The following is a 15,883-nucleotide window of genomic DNA, read 5'->3' on the forward strand; positions in this document are numbered from 1 at the left end:
TTTATTTATTTACGGACAAGCATCAAACAGCTCAGCATAGAAAATAATCTTATACCCACTTGCTTTTATTTCTTCAGTCGCGAATCTACAGGGTGTTACCCTATAAAAGTCTACCCGCGCCGGCATGCCGTGCTCGCCAATTACTCAATGCAGGCGGTACAATGTGTTGACTACGTATAAAACTCATAAGGACATTCCATCATGGTAAATATCGAAGTGATTGAGCACCGTAACGCAAAGTTATAGCGCAAAACGTGACGTTCCCGTAGTCAAAACAGCCAAGATGGTGCCTCTCAGTTAGCAGACGACATCCCTTTTGGGTGTCGTCTGCTGAGTATGCGTCGGCATTCTTCGTCCCTCACGTTGCTTAGTTCTGAGCAAAATACGACAGTTACACGAAAGCGAAATGAAAACTGCAGTTCCATCCGGCTGGCAGGATATGCGACACGTTGTCGTGTGGGGAGCAGCATGTCAAGTGCTCTTCTCAACGCCGCCATCTTGTTTGTTTTGACTATGGGAATTGCACGTTTTGAATTATAACTTCGTGCTGCGGCACTCAATCACTTTGAAATTTACCAAGATTAATTGTCCTGATGAGCTTTATATAAAGATCGCACAATGTGCCACCTGCATTGAGTAATTGGCGAATACGGCATGGCGGCACGGGTAGACTTTTATAGGGTAACACCCTGTACAAAACGTTGTTTGCAACGTCAAGCCCAACCCAAATGTGGACCCCACGAATGAGAGTATCGCCAACCCAAATTCTAGAAAAGATTGCAGCCTTTTTCTTGGCGATGTAGACGACAGGAAGTACTGATGCCCATAAAACAGCGAGACTCACTCGCTCTGCCGGTTCCGCGCCGGTCGTGTTTGCACGTGTCATTATGGTGATCTGTTCCTTTCCTCTAGCAGAAGTATCAATTTTATGAGAAACCGGCTTATAAGTAAACTTAGCATTTAATAAGTAAGGTGTCCAGCCTTGCCAGCACCGGCGCGAGGCCGGCACTTACGAGCCGATACGTAGTAAGGCGTAGCCCTGCAAGTTGTTCGAAAAAGCCAGTGCACATACTCGCACATTCGAATTACCGGGCATTGAAATACACGTGGCTTTGCCAGGACCCATCATCATCAGTTCAAATGAACGGGACTTCAGCTTCGTAATGCGGGACCGAAGAAACATAGCGTCCGTTTTGATGTGCATGTTCAGTGCACGTAAATCAATATTTACAACATTATTTCATCGAAGGTTTGGAAGTTGTTTCACAACCCCTTGAACCCTGAAGCACAAAGGTCTAATTACCGTATTCACCCAATTCTAACGCGCACATTTTTTCGAGAAAAATTGGGCCTAATTGCGTGTGGACAGTCGATAGTGACAAGGAAGCCAGAACACCAGACGACGACACTGATGAGGAATAAACGTGCGTCCGTTGTTCTTTTCGATAATTTTCTGTCTGTGCATCGCGAAAATTAGGTACGCGTTAGAACTGGGTAAATACTGGGTAAATACTGGGTAAATACTGCGGTCTATACGTAAGAGGGTGGTACTGACTGTGCGAAAAGTGCCCCATCTCCACAGGGCGCTGTCGAGATGTACAGGTGAAACGTTACGTCCGGCTTTATCCGGATGCGTCCGTCCTGTGCGGGTTCCATGATGCTGTGCTCAGAGTTTGGTTCGTAGGTCTTCAGTTGCTGATATAGAAACCTGGCAGGACAGCACAACATCAAGTGGCCAGAGGTCATCGTCACATGGCAACAAAACAACCCAACAAAAACGGGACCTGTCGCAACATAACAACAAAAGACGCTTGCCTTCAACGATCCTTTAAAAATGGGCTTAACCAGGTTCAATCCTAAAAAACGAGTCTCTACGTACGAATAAAATGGCCCGAACAATGAGGCGATCATGTGCCTCACGCGGGATACGTTAAAAGCGTTCTACACTGTAATAAACTCCCGAAAACACCCTCTGAATATGCCTAAAGGTGAGCTCCGAAAACCCTATCCAGAGCATGTCTACGAATTTCGCTATGCTGTTCTACATGTGAGCTCCACGTAACCCATTGTTGTAGAAGTCACTAGACATGTAGTACTTGGAACAACATCAAAGGCATTAAAAATAGAGGAGCGCGAAAATTCGAAGTTTTCGAATATCATACCAGCTTACTACAAAGAAGTTGCGCGCTCGAATTTGTACATTGCGGTAACAGCCATGAACATGTTTAGTAAAACAGCTGCAAGCGAGGTACACTCATCTGCAAATGCATCGCTACACGTTCCGCAACCGAAACCGAAACTCGTTCACAGTTGTGTGCAGTCGCCATTTTAAAGTCAGTCCCAGCCAAATGCAAAACCGCGGTACGCTTCAGGCATTGTCAACACATTCGCGGCTTTAGTGGATTGCCAATGAACTCTGAACAATCGTATGAGGCCTACAGTTCGGTGTAGTTCCTGTTAACTATCGAAATTTTGTTGGCGTTGAGCTGAACACCGCTGTTCACCATGCCACTGCATGCACAGCCAAAACCTGTGTCTCGAATGCGTTTTTTCGGTTTCGATTTGCGGTAGTCAGCGAGTCATGGTCGCGTGCGATGACGGCGATAATTGGGGAGCGGGAAATGACGATATTTCGACATAGTTGTTTCGACATAACTCCAAAAAGTGCCAACTAGGACGACAATGATGCTGCAAAGTCATTTGAAACTGTACTAACTGTTGTTACAGATGATAGCGAGCCGCACGAAACGATTTTGTTCTCGACTCGCACGCGTCGGCGTGACAAAGTTTTGAGGTGCGTGCGCACATTTTCACAGTGAAATGAAAGAAGCGTTGAACACGAACGTCGCAGAAACAATCACGCATGGTGAGCACAGCCATACGACATCGTCGAGGAACGCGATTTCACTGCGCTAATGAATGAGGCTGTTTCAGCCTATGCATTACTGTTAGGAACGATGGTGAGCACAGTGAAACAGTGCAGTTTCTCGCCTACCCGACAACTGTGGAAGGCACTGTCAGTGCAAGAAGAGAGCACTTGCCACCTTCATTTTCCTTCTGAGATGTGCTCATCACTAAACCATCCCACATTCTGAACATGTCATTGCCCTTTCCTTCCATTCTGTCTGTTTCACCAGCACTTACAATGCCAATACAGGTATTCACTGTTCAGGTATTCACATACAGGTATCCACAGATTTTTCAAGTGGAAGTTATTTTTACAGTTTCCAGCTTGCCTCATGATAACAGCACATTGTTTCATTCAATATTTCAATAATTTCAGTGTACATGCGCATATTGTATGCCCTATGCTAAGCAAATACATTAATACACGTTCCTTAATAGCACTTGGGGCATCTTCCTAAGGATCAGCAGAACACAACTGTAACGATACATGTTTTCAGGGCTTAACTTAACTTCAGAAGCCTTTATCCTAAGACGTGATATTCGATATTCGAAGGACACTTTTGCAGATATTCGCGCACCTCTAATTAAAAATAAGAAACCCAATGAGATGTCACCTGAGGAAGCTCCTCCTTGTTATTACTTCTGCATGTGAATCATTAACCACGGTTCCGTCCTGGCTCAGCTGCTCTCCAGTGATGCAGCGACTCCCTGCAAGTGTGAAACCTGTCAGTGGAAGAACTGCACGTGTCGTCAATGCACGCACCAGTCCCGAAGCAGACGACAGATCCACGATCTGCCACCCCATTCTTCATGACTAGTGCAGCCAACACTTTGCGGCCGCCCACGTACTCCGGGACCTCGAGGACCTTCTGGCTGAACTCGCGGTGACTCAGGGCAGCAATAATGTCAAACATCGGGATGCTCTCATCCTGACTGCTCAAGATGTCGGTCTGTTGAAAGAATGGGTGTCGTCTGCAACTCAGATTACAGTTGTAAACCAATTTTCCACGCTTTCACGAGCTTATGAAATCTAAGCCAAGTTATGCAGCCGTCCAAATTTAGCCAAACGATCAGTTAGGGATGGAAACCTTCCTGAGCTACTTATGTGCATGGTGCCTGCGGCCTGGGAGACAGCAAAGAACACACTCGCTACATACCGTAGAGTAAAGAGGGCACTCATGAGAAGAGAAAAGCGCACGATAGGGGGATTCAAGTTTTAGCCTCTTTCAAGTCTCATAAAGCATGAGCAGCTTTGTGGTGATTTGGCAATTCTGGGAATCCATTGTAGGAATGGGGTGAGTACCTCCGGGGACGGCACATCGGAGGCAAGGGCACCGCTCGCCACCAACTTTCGGAAAGCGAGCTCGGCCGCCTGATGTTTTGCCTCCTTTTTTGTTTTGTCCCAGGCCTCCGCCACAGGTTTCTTGTCCAGGAATGCAACTGCTTTGAACCTAGAGTAAGCCAAATAAGATAAGCGTGCGTTTTTCGGGGGCAAACACGCAAGGAACAAACGCACCTCGGGTTGTGCGGTGGACCATCCGTCGCCACAATGTCGATCTTGGCCTCGACGTGTTGCATCTGCCCAAACTCGTGGAATGCGCTCACGGGATTCTTGGTGAGCGACGCGTAGCTCGGGAATTTGGAAATGCCCTGGGGACTCGGGGTGGGAGTGGCCTGCGCTGGGGGAGCTTCTTCTTTCACTGGCCCCTGATTGGTTGGTTGCTGCTGTTGCCCCTGCTGCTGACTCATTTCCTGCTGTTGCTGGTACGCTACCTCCAATGAGGATGACACTACCTGCTGAAGGGAATTGTTGAGGTAAACACTGAGTCAATCAGGGTTGAAGCATTTAAACTCACCACCTGCTGAGTGATCTTCATGTTCTGTGGCTGAGCCTGGAGTGGCGAGCCCCCATTGGAATGATGTTGAGGAGGAGCTTGCATCATCATCTGTGCAAAAGTATTGCTCAGACGCAGCAGCTCATGAGGAGGAAGCTGGTTCTGACGGAGTCCCCCGGGACCAACCTTGGCCCCCACGTTCCCCTTTGGTTCTCTGCGGATCCCCCCGACCACCCCGTTGGACATGGAGCTGGTGTCACCGTCCTCGGCATTGAAGTCCGGCGGAGCAGGCAGTTCTCTCTGCGGCGGCTGCTTGGCAAACAGGTTATTTCTCTCCAGGTCTCCATAGCTACCTGGCACTAAGGTCCAAGCGGGTGGGGTGTCCCACACCTGTCATAATAACGAGCGCTGTAGTAGCGTCCCACGGCTAAAAAAAGGTGTCATTCTGACCAATACATGGGGTCATGTAAGCCAATCGCATGTTTTTGAAGCATGTTTTGTATCGTCAATGTGAGCAGCCATTATACATCCACTATGCATGTTTGCATGCACGTGGTTAAACACGTTTGGAGTGTTTGTATAACCAGTGTTGCTCAAGCTGCAGCAAACCAACAGACAAAGCATTTATTCTGCTACCGCGCAGCTTTGAGCAATAAATGCAAACAGACAATTTTGTCATTAGAGCAGATTATGGATTGATGGTACATTTCAGTGATGAATAGGTACGTATGTTGTTAGATCTCCGCTATTCCAACCCAGATTCTCATGTAAACTGGAACGAAACAAGCACCAGATCTGTCACGGTCATCGGGACAGATGGAAAACTGAATTCAGTATATGTATCATGTGCTTTGATCATGTGTGCACCGCTATCGTACTGCTGCATCCAAGTCCATTAAAACTGTGCTCTCTATCCTTTGTACTCATTATTACTCGCAGTGTGGTGCCAGCCACGTAATTTATTGATCGATTCATTAAAAAGAGCAACAAGAAAATTATGTGGGGGTCAGGGTCAGTAACGTCAGCCAATATAGACTCCCATCCACTCATTCGGTCACGCAAGGGCTACATAAATACAATGGGGCTGCGTAATTATCCGTAGCAATACATTAGTAAACACACTGGCACGATAAACACGAACAACTGAACACGTCCAGCTCGGGTGCAAGATATACCCCTGGTAATGCCCCTTGGACTGACCTTTGTGAGGACCCCTCGATCCTGTAGTCGATAGAGAATGGGATTGACTTCTCGCTTGTGCTTGAGCCCCAGTGCTTTGACCATGTCCTTGGTATAGACAGGCGTGCCAATGGTACGTAGGTGAGAGATGACCAGTGCTGTCAGGTCCGTCTGCAGAATGTTGTTAGACGACGTGGGGGTCGAATTGGCTACCACCACCTGGCCTCCACCGGTGGAGGGAGCCTGGGAGGGCAATGCCACCTGCACCTCAGACTGGAAAAAAAAAAAAAAAAGAAAACACCTCTGTACAGTACAAGTCTTTTCTCTCGTGTTTTTCGGCAAAATAGCCTCAAAGAGTGATTTGCGGAATCTTAAATTCGCGAAAGCTGTTGGGAGCTCCGTTTGTTTTTTTAGCTTATGTCATTTCAGAGTAACACCTTATGTCAGAAAGCACTGTGTGGAGGGCATCAGAAGACTGAGATCCTGTCCCGCTTCAGACTTTGAATCGAGAGACGTCAGATTTTTCTCAACAGCAACGATACTTGCCTCGCGATTATCTGGTTATGTCGCATTATGACTATACGATTGAATTGCTCTCTGCAATAATGATGTCAACTAATTTACGTAGCTTCCAGAAGAAATGTTTTAAATGGCAAATACAGACTCACTTTATATACTGTATAAGTGGTTAAATTCGCGGGTTCAATAATTCGCGAATTTGTGAGGAGCCAGGATCAGGCAAACATTCGCGGAACCTTGAATTCCCGATACCGCGGTGCGTTGACGCTGTACCAGGCGTCTTAGGGGTCCTCCACCTTGAACTTCCAGGAAGAAGTTAACAAAAGGTATCACAACTGGGTAAGAGCCCGTTGCATTTGTCTCCTTTTGAGCCCTTCTGACTGACAGGGCTGAGATCAGGGGTCCTTACTCGGTTGGTGTCTGGGTTAGAGCACTGCACGGGCCCGGGTCCCCGACCCGGGCTTGTTATTGGCTGTGTGCACCGGGTCGGGCCGAGCCCGGGCCGACAAAATACGTCAGCACCACGGGCCGGGCCGTTAAAATACGCCACCACCGCGGGCCGGGCCGTGCCCAGGCCGACAAATATGTTCCCGAGAGTCAGGGCCGGCCGGGCCACGCAGCTAATTCCACACATTGGAGATGCATTAGTTCATATCATCATGCGCTTGCGTCATTCCTGTGCATATTTTGCAAAGACAAGCAAAGGGTACTGCATTATGCATATGATTCGACCCTCTAGAACATTCTCCAAGCCACTTTACATTGCTCCTCACTCCTCACATATTTCACAATCACTTTGGCAAAGCTTGGTGAGAGGGATAGGGACTGGGAGAAGCAGTTTGTCGACAGCATGCTCTATCTCCGCAAAATCTTGACAGTGTAACGATAACGCCCCGTGCGTTCTGGATTTAATTTGGTCTCGTGCGGTTACGGTGTTAAACCGCCATCACTTGTATGTTTGTCTTCTCTCCTTATAAATTTACTTATAAATTTGTTTGATAATCGCCAGAAACGCGTACGTCGCGGCTGGAAATACTAGGCCAGGATCTACTCGCCGGGTCACCGGGCCGGGCCGGGCTCTATTTGCTTAGATGTCGGGCCGGGCCGGGCCATTTTTCGATGCGCCCGGGCCGGGTCGGGCCCGGAAAAGTCGGCCCGTGCAGTGCTCTAGTCTGGGTCATAGCCGAATTGCCCTGTCCCTCGTCATTCCTGTCACCGCATCGAGCAGGTACGATTGGCATTCAACGCAGCGTAATAGCGTAAGAAACCGCGTACATAAGTTGCCTCAGCATCCAGGGTAGAATTTCTTACAGGTTTCGTTCACGTATTTTTCTGTCATTGGTTCGAATATTTCGCGGAACTTTAAATTCGCGAAGAAGAGAACGCTCGCGAATTTTGCGAAAATTACTACTTATACAGTATATATGAAAATTTTTTTTAGAGTGCTGCATTAGAAAGTTAGTGCAGAAACTTCAGAAAGGCTGTAGTGCCCGATGGCACTCACTGGCGACGCCTATGCAGTAGCAGACGACGCAATAATAGCGGATGACTTTAACATTATTTTAGCAGATGACACCTTGGCAGACGACTACGAGTGCTATGAGGGCCCCTACGGCGCTGTATTTTATTGGTATTGGGAGCTCACAGAGCAGCTCCTCGTCAAAGTCCTTTGCTGAGGATTCAGACAGTCAAAAAGGAGACTAAAAAAACGTTCACAAACGCAACAGTATCACTGGTACTAAAACGTATCCCCATTACTTGTAAGGTTAGGCTGGAGGAGTTGCTGACCAACCCACCACCGCATCCAGGAGTAAAGGTAAAGAAAACTTAATGATGTGCTTAAACCTCTGAAATTTCATTAGGAAACTGGGAATTGTTTGCTGTACACCTACCCAATATCAGTGATCGAAATGAGTCGGAAACGATGCACAAAGTGTAGGTTAAATAATCTCTTTACGAAAATACCCGTTTCTAAATATGTAGTTCACTAAAATATGGTGAAAGGCACTCTGCATACATGTATCTAATACCTGTATCACTTATTGTTATACGCAATAAATGATAGATACTGTTAAGAAAAGTTTCAGGTTCAAGAACTTCTCCGCTCGCAATAGTGATGTAAGCGAGCTGTTGAAAATACGCTATTCGTGCAATTCCTCAAAATATTTTTTTAATGACAGTGCCATTTTTAAGCAAGGTGAGTGTCGTCCACTTGGCGTACAAAGCTGCGACTCGGTGTTCCCTTATCATTTCTGTAGCAGCTCGTTGGAATCTTCTTTTCCTTATTTCTCCAAAGTGCAAATTTCGACTTGCATCGTTATTGCAGAGAGCCATTCAATCGTCTTCAAGGTTACAAATGGCTAGGTGAATGCATCATTACTATGCCAAGCACCAATTCGCACGTTGTACATTCACGTCAATACTATACCATTTCTTACTCCTCAATATCACAACACAGGCTAAGGTCGACACTGGCAACTTGTCCAGGCTTTCAGCTACGATTTAGCATTTTGGCAAAAAACGTCTCGATCAATTTTAATATAACATAGTGCATCGATAGAAGAGTATAAATTTTCAAGCTTTCTGTAGGATCTAGAATACATTACGCATCCTTATTAGGTACTAATATAACTATAAACAAAGTAATTAGTACCTCTGTCAGACAGGCACATATACGGCCTTTAAAGTTTCGGCATTGAGAAATGGCCGTAAGTTAGATATGGCCTTAAGCTCTGGGAAGCTGCCAGACGGTATCCGTGAAGCCATTTTGTTGATGATGTCCACATCGATAAACAAGTCTGCGAACGTTGAATGTAATGTAGTGAAGTCACGTTTTATTTTCTTACTGAGAGTGCACGAAAACAACGTTTTGTTGGTATTTTGAAAATACAACAGCAAACTACATTTGCTTTGAAGTGCTTTTCATGTTTTTTTTGAGTGGCGTCACACTTTTTGAATGCAGACGACGCGGTTGCGATGCCGCGGGGAAGTGGTTCGAGGGTGTCACTACGAACTTAACACCTGTACCGACGAGATAAAAAGCGAAGCAAAGCGCAAATATGCCAGAAAAACACGGAAAAAAAACCCAAAGATGACAACATTACGTCGGGTAAAAAACATTTTATTTCGAATTGAATTAAATATGCGAAATCCTGCTTTTATGGCGCTTGGTGACGAGGCTTGGGCAGTTTGGATGGAATGCCGTAAACTGTCACGCCATTGCCCTTCTATCTCATTTTTGTCGCAAAGGCCGTATTGCACCCCATCTGGCAAGGAGTTAATGACAGTATGCACTTACGGCCGTGACCGTTAAGGCCGTAAGTGCGCCCATCTGACAGGGGTATTAAGCTGGGGTCTAATTTTTGTCAATTTCACTCTCGAAAGGACAAGAAGGTTGGTAAAAGACTGACCCAATTCTGTACTTGGTTTGTGGGCGGCAACGATGAGTGATTGTTGGGAGGTGGTGCCATGGGTGGAGGTGCCTGGGAGGGCGGCGCCACCGAGAACCTGCCGTTGCCCGTGCGGGCGGCCACCACCAGGTTGGGAGGTAGGTTGAGAGGCGGCGAGTCCTCGGCTCTGCGCCCCCCCGACATTGAGGGGAGCTCTGCCTCCTGGCTTCCTGCATCTGCAATCCACAAACAACTCACAATTAGTTTCGATTGCAATTTTAATTTCGCCATAACACCCCACCGCAAGGTCAAAGAAGAAGGACGGCGCACACTTTTAAAATTTGACTCGACCACATGGCACAGTGAAAAAGCCAACCATTGCGCAGCGTGATACCGTTACCACTCCCGATTTGTGGAAAGTACACCTCTTCGTGACAATTAATATGCCTTGGTAGGTGTCACAAAAAGGCGTACGCCTCCCATTTTTAACCTATCTGGGCAGAACGATGTCATTCGGGATAGTGGTTGACTCAGAGCGTGCTATGCGGTGGAGTTCTGTTTTAAAAGTGCAGATTTACTGTCCTAAGTACGACCCTTTATTTTATGGTTTGACAGCGATTGTGAGTAGCTACTGCATTGTCCTTCTGACTGCTCTCGTCAGTACTGCCTCTCCTTTCAGCAGCGACTACCTAAGATCAACTACTCAACCCAGGCCAGTGATTGGATAGAAGAAAACAAGTTAAGTATTCGTAAGTACTGGCAAAGGTTCTTAAGGTTTTCTAAAGCTTAAAGAGATATACCTGAGCATCAGAAATGTAGAATACAATCAGATTACAGTCTATAAGTGACTGGTAAAATCATGAACATGAGAAGGGCCGTGACTACAAGAACACAAGTACAAAGTACTGGGGTACAATGGCACATGCATGTTTAAAATTTTACTAACATCCGAGCGTAAAGCTAGCGCTATAAATAGTCGAGATATCTCAGTACGTGACTGTGTCAGCTTGCAGGTGACACGAGATGCAAGTTTGCTTTGGGCAGTCTTTCGTGTGAACTTTATTTCCTGCACAATAACGTATATTTGTAAAGTTGATACAATGATATGTGCAGCAAGAAAGGACATTAACAAAACTGTCACACCAACAAGCATGGCTCAAATGCTATCTTTTAGTACAAGATGAATCGTAACACATTAAGAATGTGTGAGTTAGTCATAGAATGCGTGACACAACAGATACAAGGCAGCCCAAAAAACAATTCTAATTTTAATGATTCTGAATAATTTGAAATATCCAGAGATGTATGTAGGTAGGCCTCCATACGCATGCACCATATGTCAAGTGTGAAAGTACAAACACACAGTACGGATTTAGAATTACAGATGATGAGGACAGAGATTACAGAGATTACAGAGATTACAGAGATGAATAACATGTTCTCGTAAAAATACTGATACCGAATGAAGTATTCCGACTAATTTGCCTAATAATAGATGCACCCACAATGAAACCTCCATTATCAGATAACCAACACCCAGTCTTTCAACAGTGCCCACAGAAAGTTGTATTGTGAAGTTTAATGAAGCATAATGTCTTCATTAAGAAACCCCCATCTCTACGGATGGACGCTAACATAATGCGTTCTTCCTAAGTTACAATATTTTCCAGTGTCGGGCGCATCATTGCCAACATCGACGCCGATACGTTGACCTTTCTGGCCATATTATAAAGGGCACCTCAAATGTACACATCTGTCATGGTCAAAGCCCCCGCACGCACTATGCAATGACAACATGCTCAATGCCTCTCTTTCCTAGGAGTGCCTCACGTTTGTGACGTGGTTGTTCTGACACGAAAAGTTTAGTCAACCACGGCACCTAGTTCCTGTGATTCCCCCAGGCGTTCTGCTGGAAGAGATCCCTCTTTCTTCTGAACTTTTCTAGTTTCTCTCATGGCATTAATTCTCAGAATACGGTGAGGATTTTTAGCCCTTCGTCCTATAATGCTGAAACAATCAGCAGCACTTTCTACTGCAGTAAAAGGTGTTTCTCTTTCCGCAAGATTCTACCGGACTTTTCTCTAGTGCTGATGATGCATGTTTGATGGATGGTTGCATATTTTTTTTTCAACGAGAAGGGCTTTTGTAGCGTCACCCCTGCACTTGACAGGCTGAGTTTTGTTCTTTACAACATTTCAGTGCATTGCATGAAGAAAACATCGCATGAAAGAAAAATAACTAGAGAGAAGAACTGCAATTTTGCTCCCCGCTTTGCAGGCGGCAAAATGCTATTTTTCCTTTCAGATTGCGTATCTACTAGAGTTTGTAAGTATTGCAAGCAGGCAACTTTGGGTATCACTGTATCAATAACTGTGGGAAAATGGTGCTCTAACTTATAAGGAAACACATGAAAATACAACGCATGAAGCGCAAGACATTTTTAACAGCATTTTTTTTTTTTAGCATTAAAAGTTTTTCTAAGAGAAGCTAAGAATGCATGACAGTGATTGACAGGAGTTCTCTTTGTTCCACACAGTCAGTAGGAAGCGTGCCAACCTGGTAATGGAGAGAAGTCATTACTTTTTGGGTAGAACTGACCCGAAAAAAGGTTTACAGAAATCTAAATTTGCGAGAGATATCGTGGTCATCGTTCAGTTTTCCAATTGCTTCAGGGGCCAATCTCAAATCAGGTCACATTCCGAGAAAGCCACATTGTGGCGTTTCTCTTTGTTTGGGTGAGTTGGGATAACAATACACTCAAGGCTAGGGCATTCCCGGGTTTGGTCACCAGTCGCATTAGTGCAGTTTTGTGCATTAGTGCAGAATGTGTGTTATTCTCTGTAGCCATCCTAAAAGAAAGCCTACAATGGTGACTAATCTCATACTAGCTTTTACACCTTTGTGGGAGGCTACGTACTAAGCTAATCTGCAGTATTTAATGTAGGAAGTGGGATATGCCACTCGCAGATACTTAAATTCAATTTTCTTTTTTTGCCCTCGTGAAAAACGCGAAAAATAGTTCTACTCGGAAAAAAATGACTTCAATAGCATGTCTAATCATGAATCTGGCTGGTTCAGTTTTCAATTTCAATTCAGTTTTGCAAGCTTCATGTTTTCGCTATTTCTTGTACGTACTTTTTTGTTTTACGTGCCTTTCACAAACTGAGGGGACAGAAATCGAGGGTGATAATTAAAATTCTATAAGCATTTCAATTCGTTTCAATTACACATTTGGGGAGGTTATGAAGACAAAGTAACAAGAACCCTTTGTTCAACATCGCACCGGACCAAGTGGCAAATGGATGATGTTATTAAAACTGAAATGATCAAGTTACATCGAAGGAAAACTAAAGGTCATGGCAGACAGCAGCGACAAGGTCTTCGGGGAGAAATGGAGGTGCAAATAAAACGGAGCTCCTGAAACTCTGCGACATGCAGACAGCCTACTCTCGAAAGTAGAAGGATATTCCCAATAGCATACGTAATCATCCAAACATGCTGGTCATCTTTCTGGCAAAAGTCAACTTTGCTCCACAGTATTTTCACGTCAGAAGGAAAGGCTTCATTGGCCTGGCAGCGTGCTACAGAATACGGCCTTCGACTAGCTATTACCCCAGTCAGATGGCACAACTTAAGGCGTTTAAAGTGTTTGAGAAACCATATGAAGTCCAGCATTCCTCACTTGAGCGGTTTTTTAAAATGTTCGGTTTTTAAAACTGTGAACCGTAAACGTCGGCGTTAGGTGCCGCTCCGGACAAAAATAAAGTTTTATTTCGCATCACAAATCAACTTTGCTCAAATACTAAAATACTGAATACTGCAAAATCTAAATGAACATCATGCGCCTTGAACATTATGCACATTGGAAGACTGCCAGCAGCTCTGGTGAGGAGATGACCTTGGAGAAGCAATGTTCCCAGGCATATTGTGATTTCATATCTCTCAAAACTAGAAATTATCAATCACTTGCTCAATCTATCAGTGCTATTGATCAATCAATGGATCAATGCTATTGATATTGGGGGAACTTTTGCCACTTTCGAGCACTTTTATCAATTTTAAGTCATGAGAATTTGAGTTTTATTAAGTTAACTCTGAAATTTGCCAAACCAACCAACACCAGATTTGCCAGACAGAGAAAGCACATGTCGAGTTTACTCCACTCCACTTCAAAATACTACATTCACGACTGCAATGGTAATAGCTGGAAAAAAAAAGGCAGAAACCGTCATTTCGTGGCCCACAAATTGTCAGCTACGCTAAGATCATCTGAAAGGAGTGATGCAAGGGGACCAGGATGCCACGGAAATGATCTTTCACTTTTCCATGATTCTGTTGATAACGGTAGCATGGTTACAGCGCAATGTTATCTCGACGCAGAACAGAGCTCAGACGACAATTTGGGCACTTCGAAACAACGGCTTTCGATTATTTTAATTTTTTTTTACAGCTACGTATTAACACTGTTGTAGGGAATGTATTTTGCAATGGAAGGGGGTAAATCTGACACACGCTTTCGGTTTCCGGCATAAAAAGACATGATTGACTTTGCAAATTTCGGAGTGCCCCTAAGAAACTTGAATTTCTCACGACTTAAAATTGATAAAAGTGCTCAGAAATCATGGCCAAAGCTCCCCAAGATAAATACCATTAACTCCAATAATTTTCAGTTAAGTACATTTTTAATAGGATTTTTTACCGCGTTAGGTGAAACACCCTGTGATTCCAATAACGTAAATTTGGTACGATTCTCAGGATACAAGGTTTAGTACATAGTGGACAGTCTGGAGCTGCTCCCTCATTTCAACATTAGAGTTGCATTCCATTGTAAGATACATAGGCCCGGTGGTTTCACCAATGCTGGTTAACTTTAAACTGAGATAAAGGGTTGCTAAAACTTCAAGTTAACACTGAAATCTTTTTTTACAAATGTTAGTTGGTGACATGATGAATGCTTCAGTGACAAGAGAAGCAGAGTAAAGCGTTAAATTCAAGTTAAGGGGTTGTTGATCTCGGTTCAAATGTTAATCGGCATTGGTGAAACCGGGCCTTAGAGATGCAAGCAGTTTGGGAGATCAGCAAAAGCACAAACATCCAGTTTCATGCTATACTCAAACTTCGTATTCATGCTGTACTCAAGTTTCAAACTGTAACACTCGGACATTATAAAACACAACGCGAGCGCAAAATCGAAGCTGCGAGAATGCGTCAGTCAACCCTCCATTCTTCTCTCAAACAAGGAGGTGGCTTTCCCTCGTATCACACGCCAGGAACAATAACGCTTTATTCCGCCCTTGATCTGTTTTTGGCTCGTTGCATTCGAAAGCTTTAAAGTTGCTAGTCTGAGCTTGTCCGGTGTTGTTTTCGTTATCTGTTTAGTGTGCACGACAACTAACTAGCCCAACTTTCCACTCCGAGTTGATCATGCCATGATGAGATATGCCAGTAAGACACAAACAGCAACGTTTTCTGAAACCGGTCACTTGACTGTAAGCCTCCAAGAGTGACGCCATGGCAACAAACGCGGTTGGATATAAAATTCACTAATTGAAATATTTTGCATGGTGACTACGAGCATCGTAAGAAAGCATTTGTCTTTGATTTTGGGTTGGGACTGCCGCTTTAAAGCGACAGTCCAGAACCACCAGATTCTTTTTTAAACTTGCTGCATTCAACTGCAGCTTATACTCACATGTTGCATGCAAAGTCTCGCTACACAGAACCTCGTAGTTTTCGTACCGAGCGAATAAAAACGTTTCCCCGGGCCAACATCCGGTTTCGGTTTCCCCCTCACGTGCTTCTCGCACAGATTGTCCTTGTGTACCTCATGCATCACATGAGCGTGGCGTCCTCAGACCATGTGGTGATGTCTCACTACTCCTGTCTCTATGACCGGCGGAGAGCTGTTTTGGTACGAATTACGCTGATGGGTCTAGAATGTATTTTAATTATGCGGATGTTCGAGGTCAGGTACCTTTCCAACGAGAGAGCGTATAGTTCCGAATTTGACAGACGCTACTCGCTGCTAGACATCAACGCGGGCATGCGAACAGA

At 44.9% G+C, this 15,883-nt stretch overlaps 1 protein-coding gene across 4 annotated transcripts in view; it reads right to left on the reverse strand.

The window, feature by feature from the left end:
- The window catches only part of LOC135390607 (double-stranded RNA-specific adenosine deaminase-like), a 40,706-nt gene that overhangs the window by 14,435 nt on the left and 10,388 nt on the right, over nt 1–15,883 (reverse strand). For 3 of the 4 annotated variants that reach the window (XM_064620368.1, XM_064620367.1, XM_064620365.1), the window contains exons 3-10: nt 9,851–10,065; nt 5,943–6,194; nt 4,764–5,132; nt 4,424–4,704; nt 4,211–4,358; nt 3,671–3,857; nt 3,522–3,615; nt 1,556–1,708 (exon numbers count right to left, since the gene is read on the reverse strand). In XM_064620368.1, coding sequence (XP_064476438.1) covers nt 1,556–1,708; nt 3,522–3,615; nt 3,671–3,857; nt 4,211–4,358; nt 4,424–4,704; nt 4,764–5,132; nt 5,943–6,194; nt 9,851–10,033 — 1,667 coding nt within the window. In that variant the 5' untranslated portion in view covers nt 10,034–10,065. The remainder of the gene's footprint in view (nt 1–1,555; nt 1,709–3,521; nt 3,616–3,670; nt 3,858–4,210; nt 4,359–4,423; nt 4,705–4,763; nt 5,133–5,942; nt 6,195–9,850; nt 10,066–15,883) is intronic. The other variant, XM_064620366.1, reaches the window with a different exon arrangement.

The sequence above is a fragment of the Ornithodoros turicata genome, chromosome 4 (genome assembly GCF_037126465.1).
Source record: "Ornithodoros turicata isolate Travis chromosome 4, ASM3712646v1, whole genome shotgun sequence".
NCBI classification, from domain to species: Eukaryota; Metazoa; Arthropoda; class Arachnida; order Ixodida; family Argasidae; genus Ornithodoros; species Ornithodoros turicata.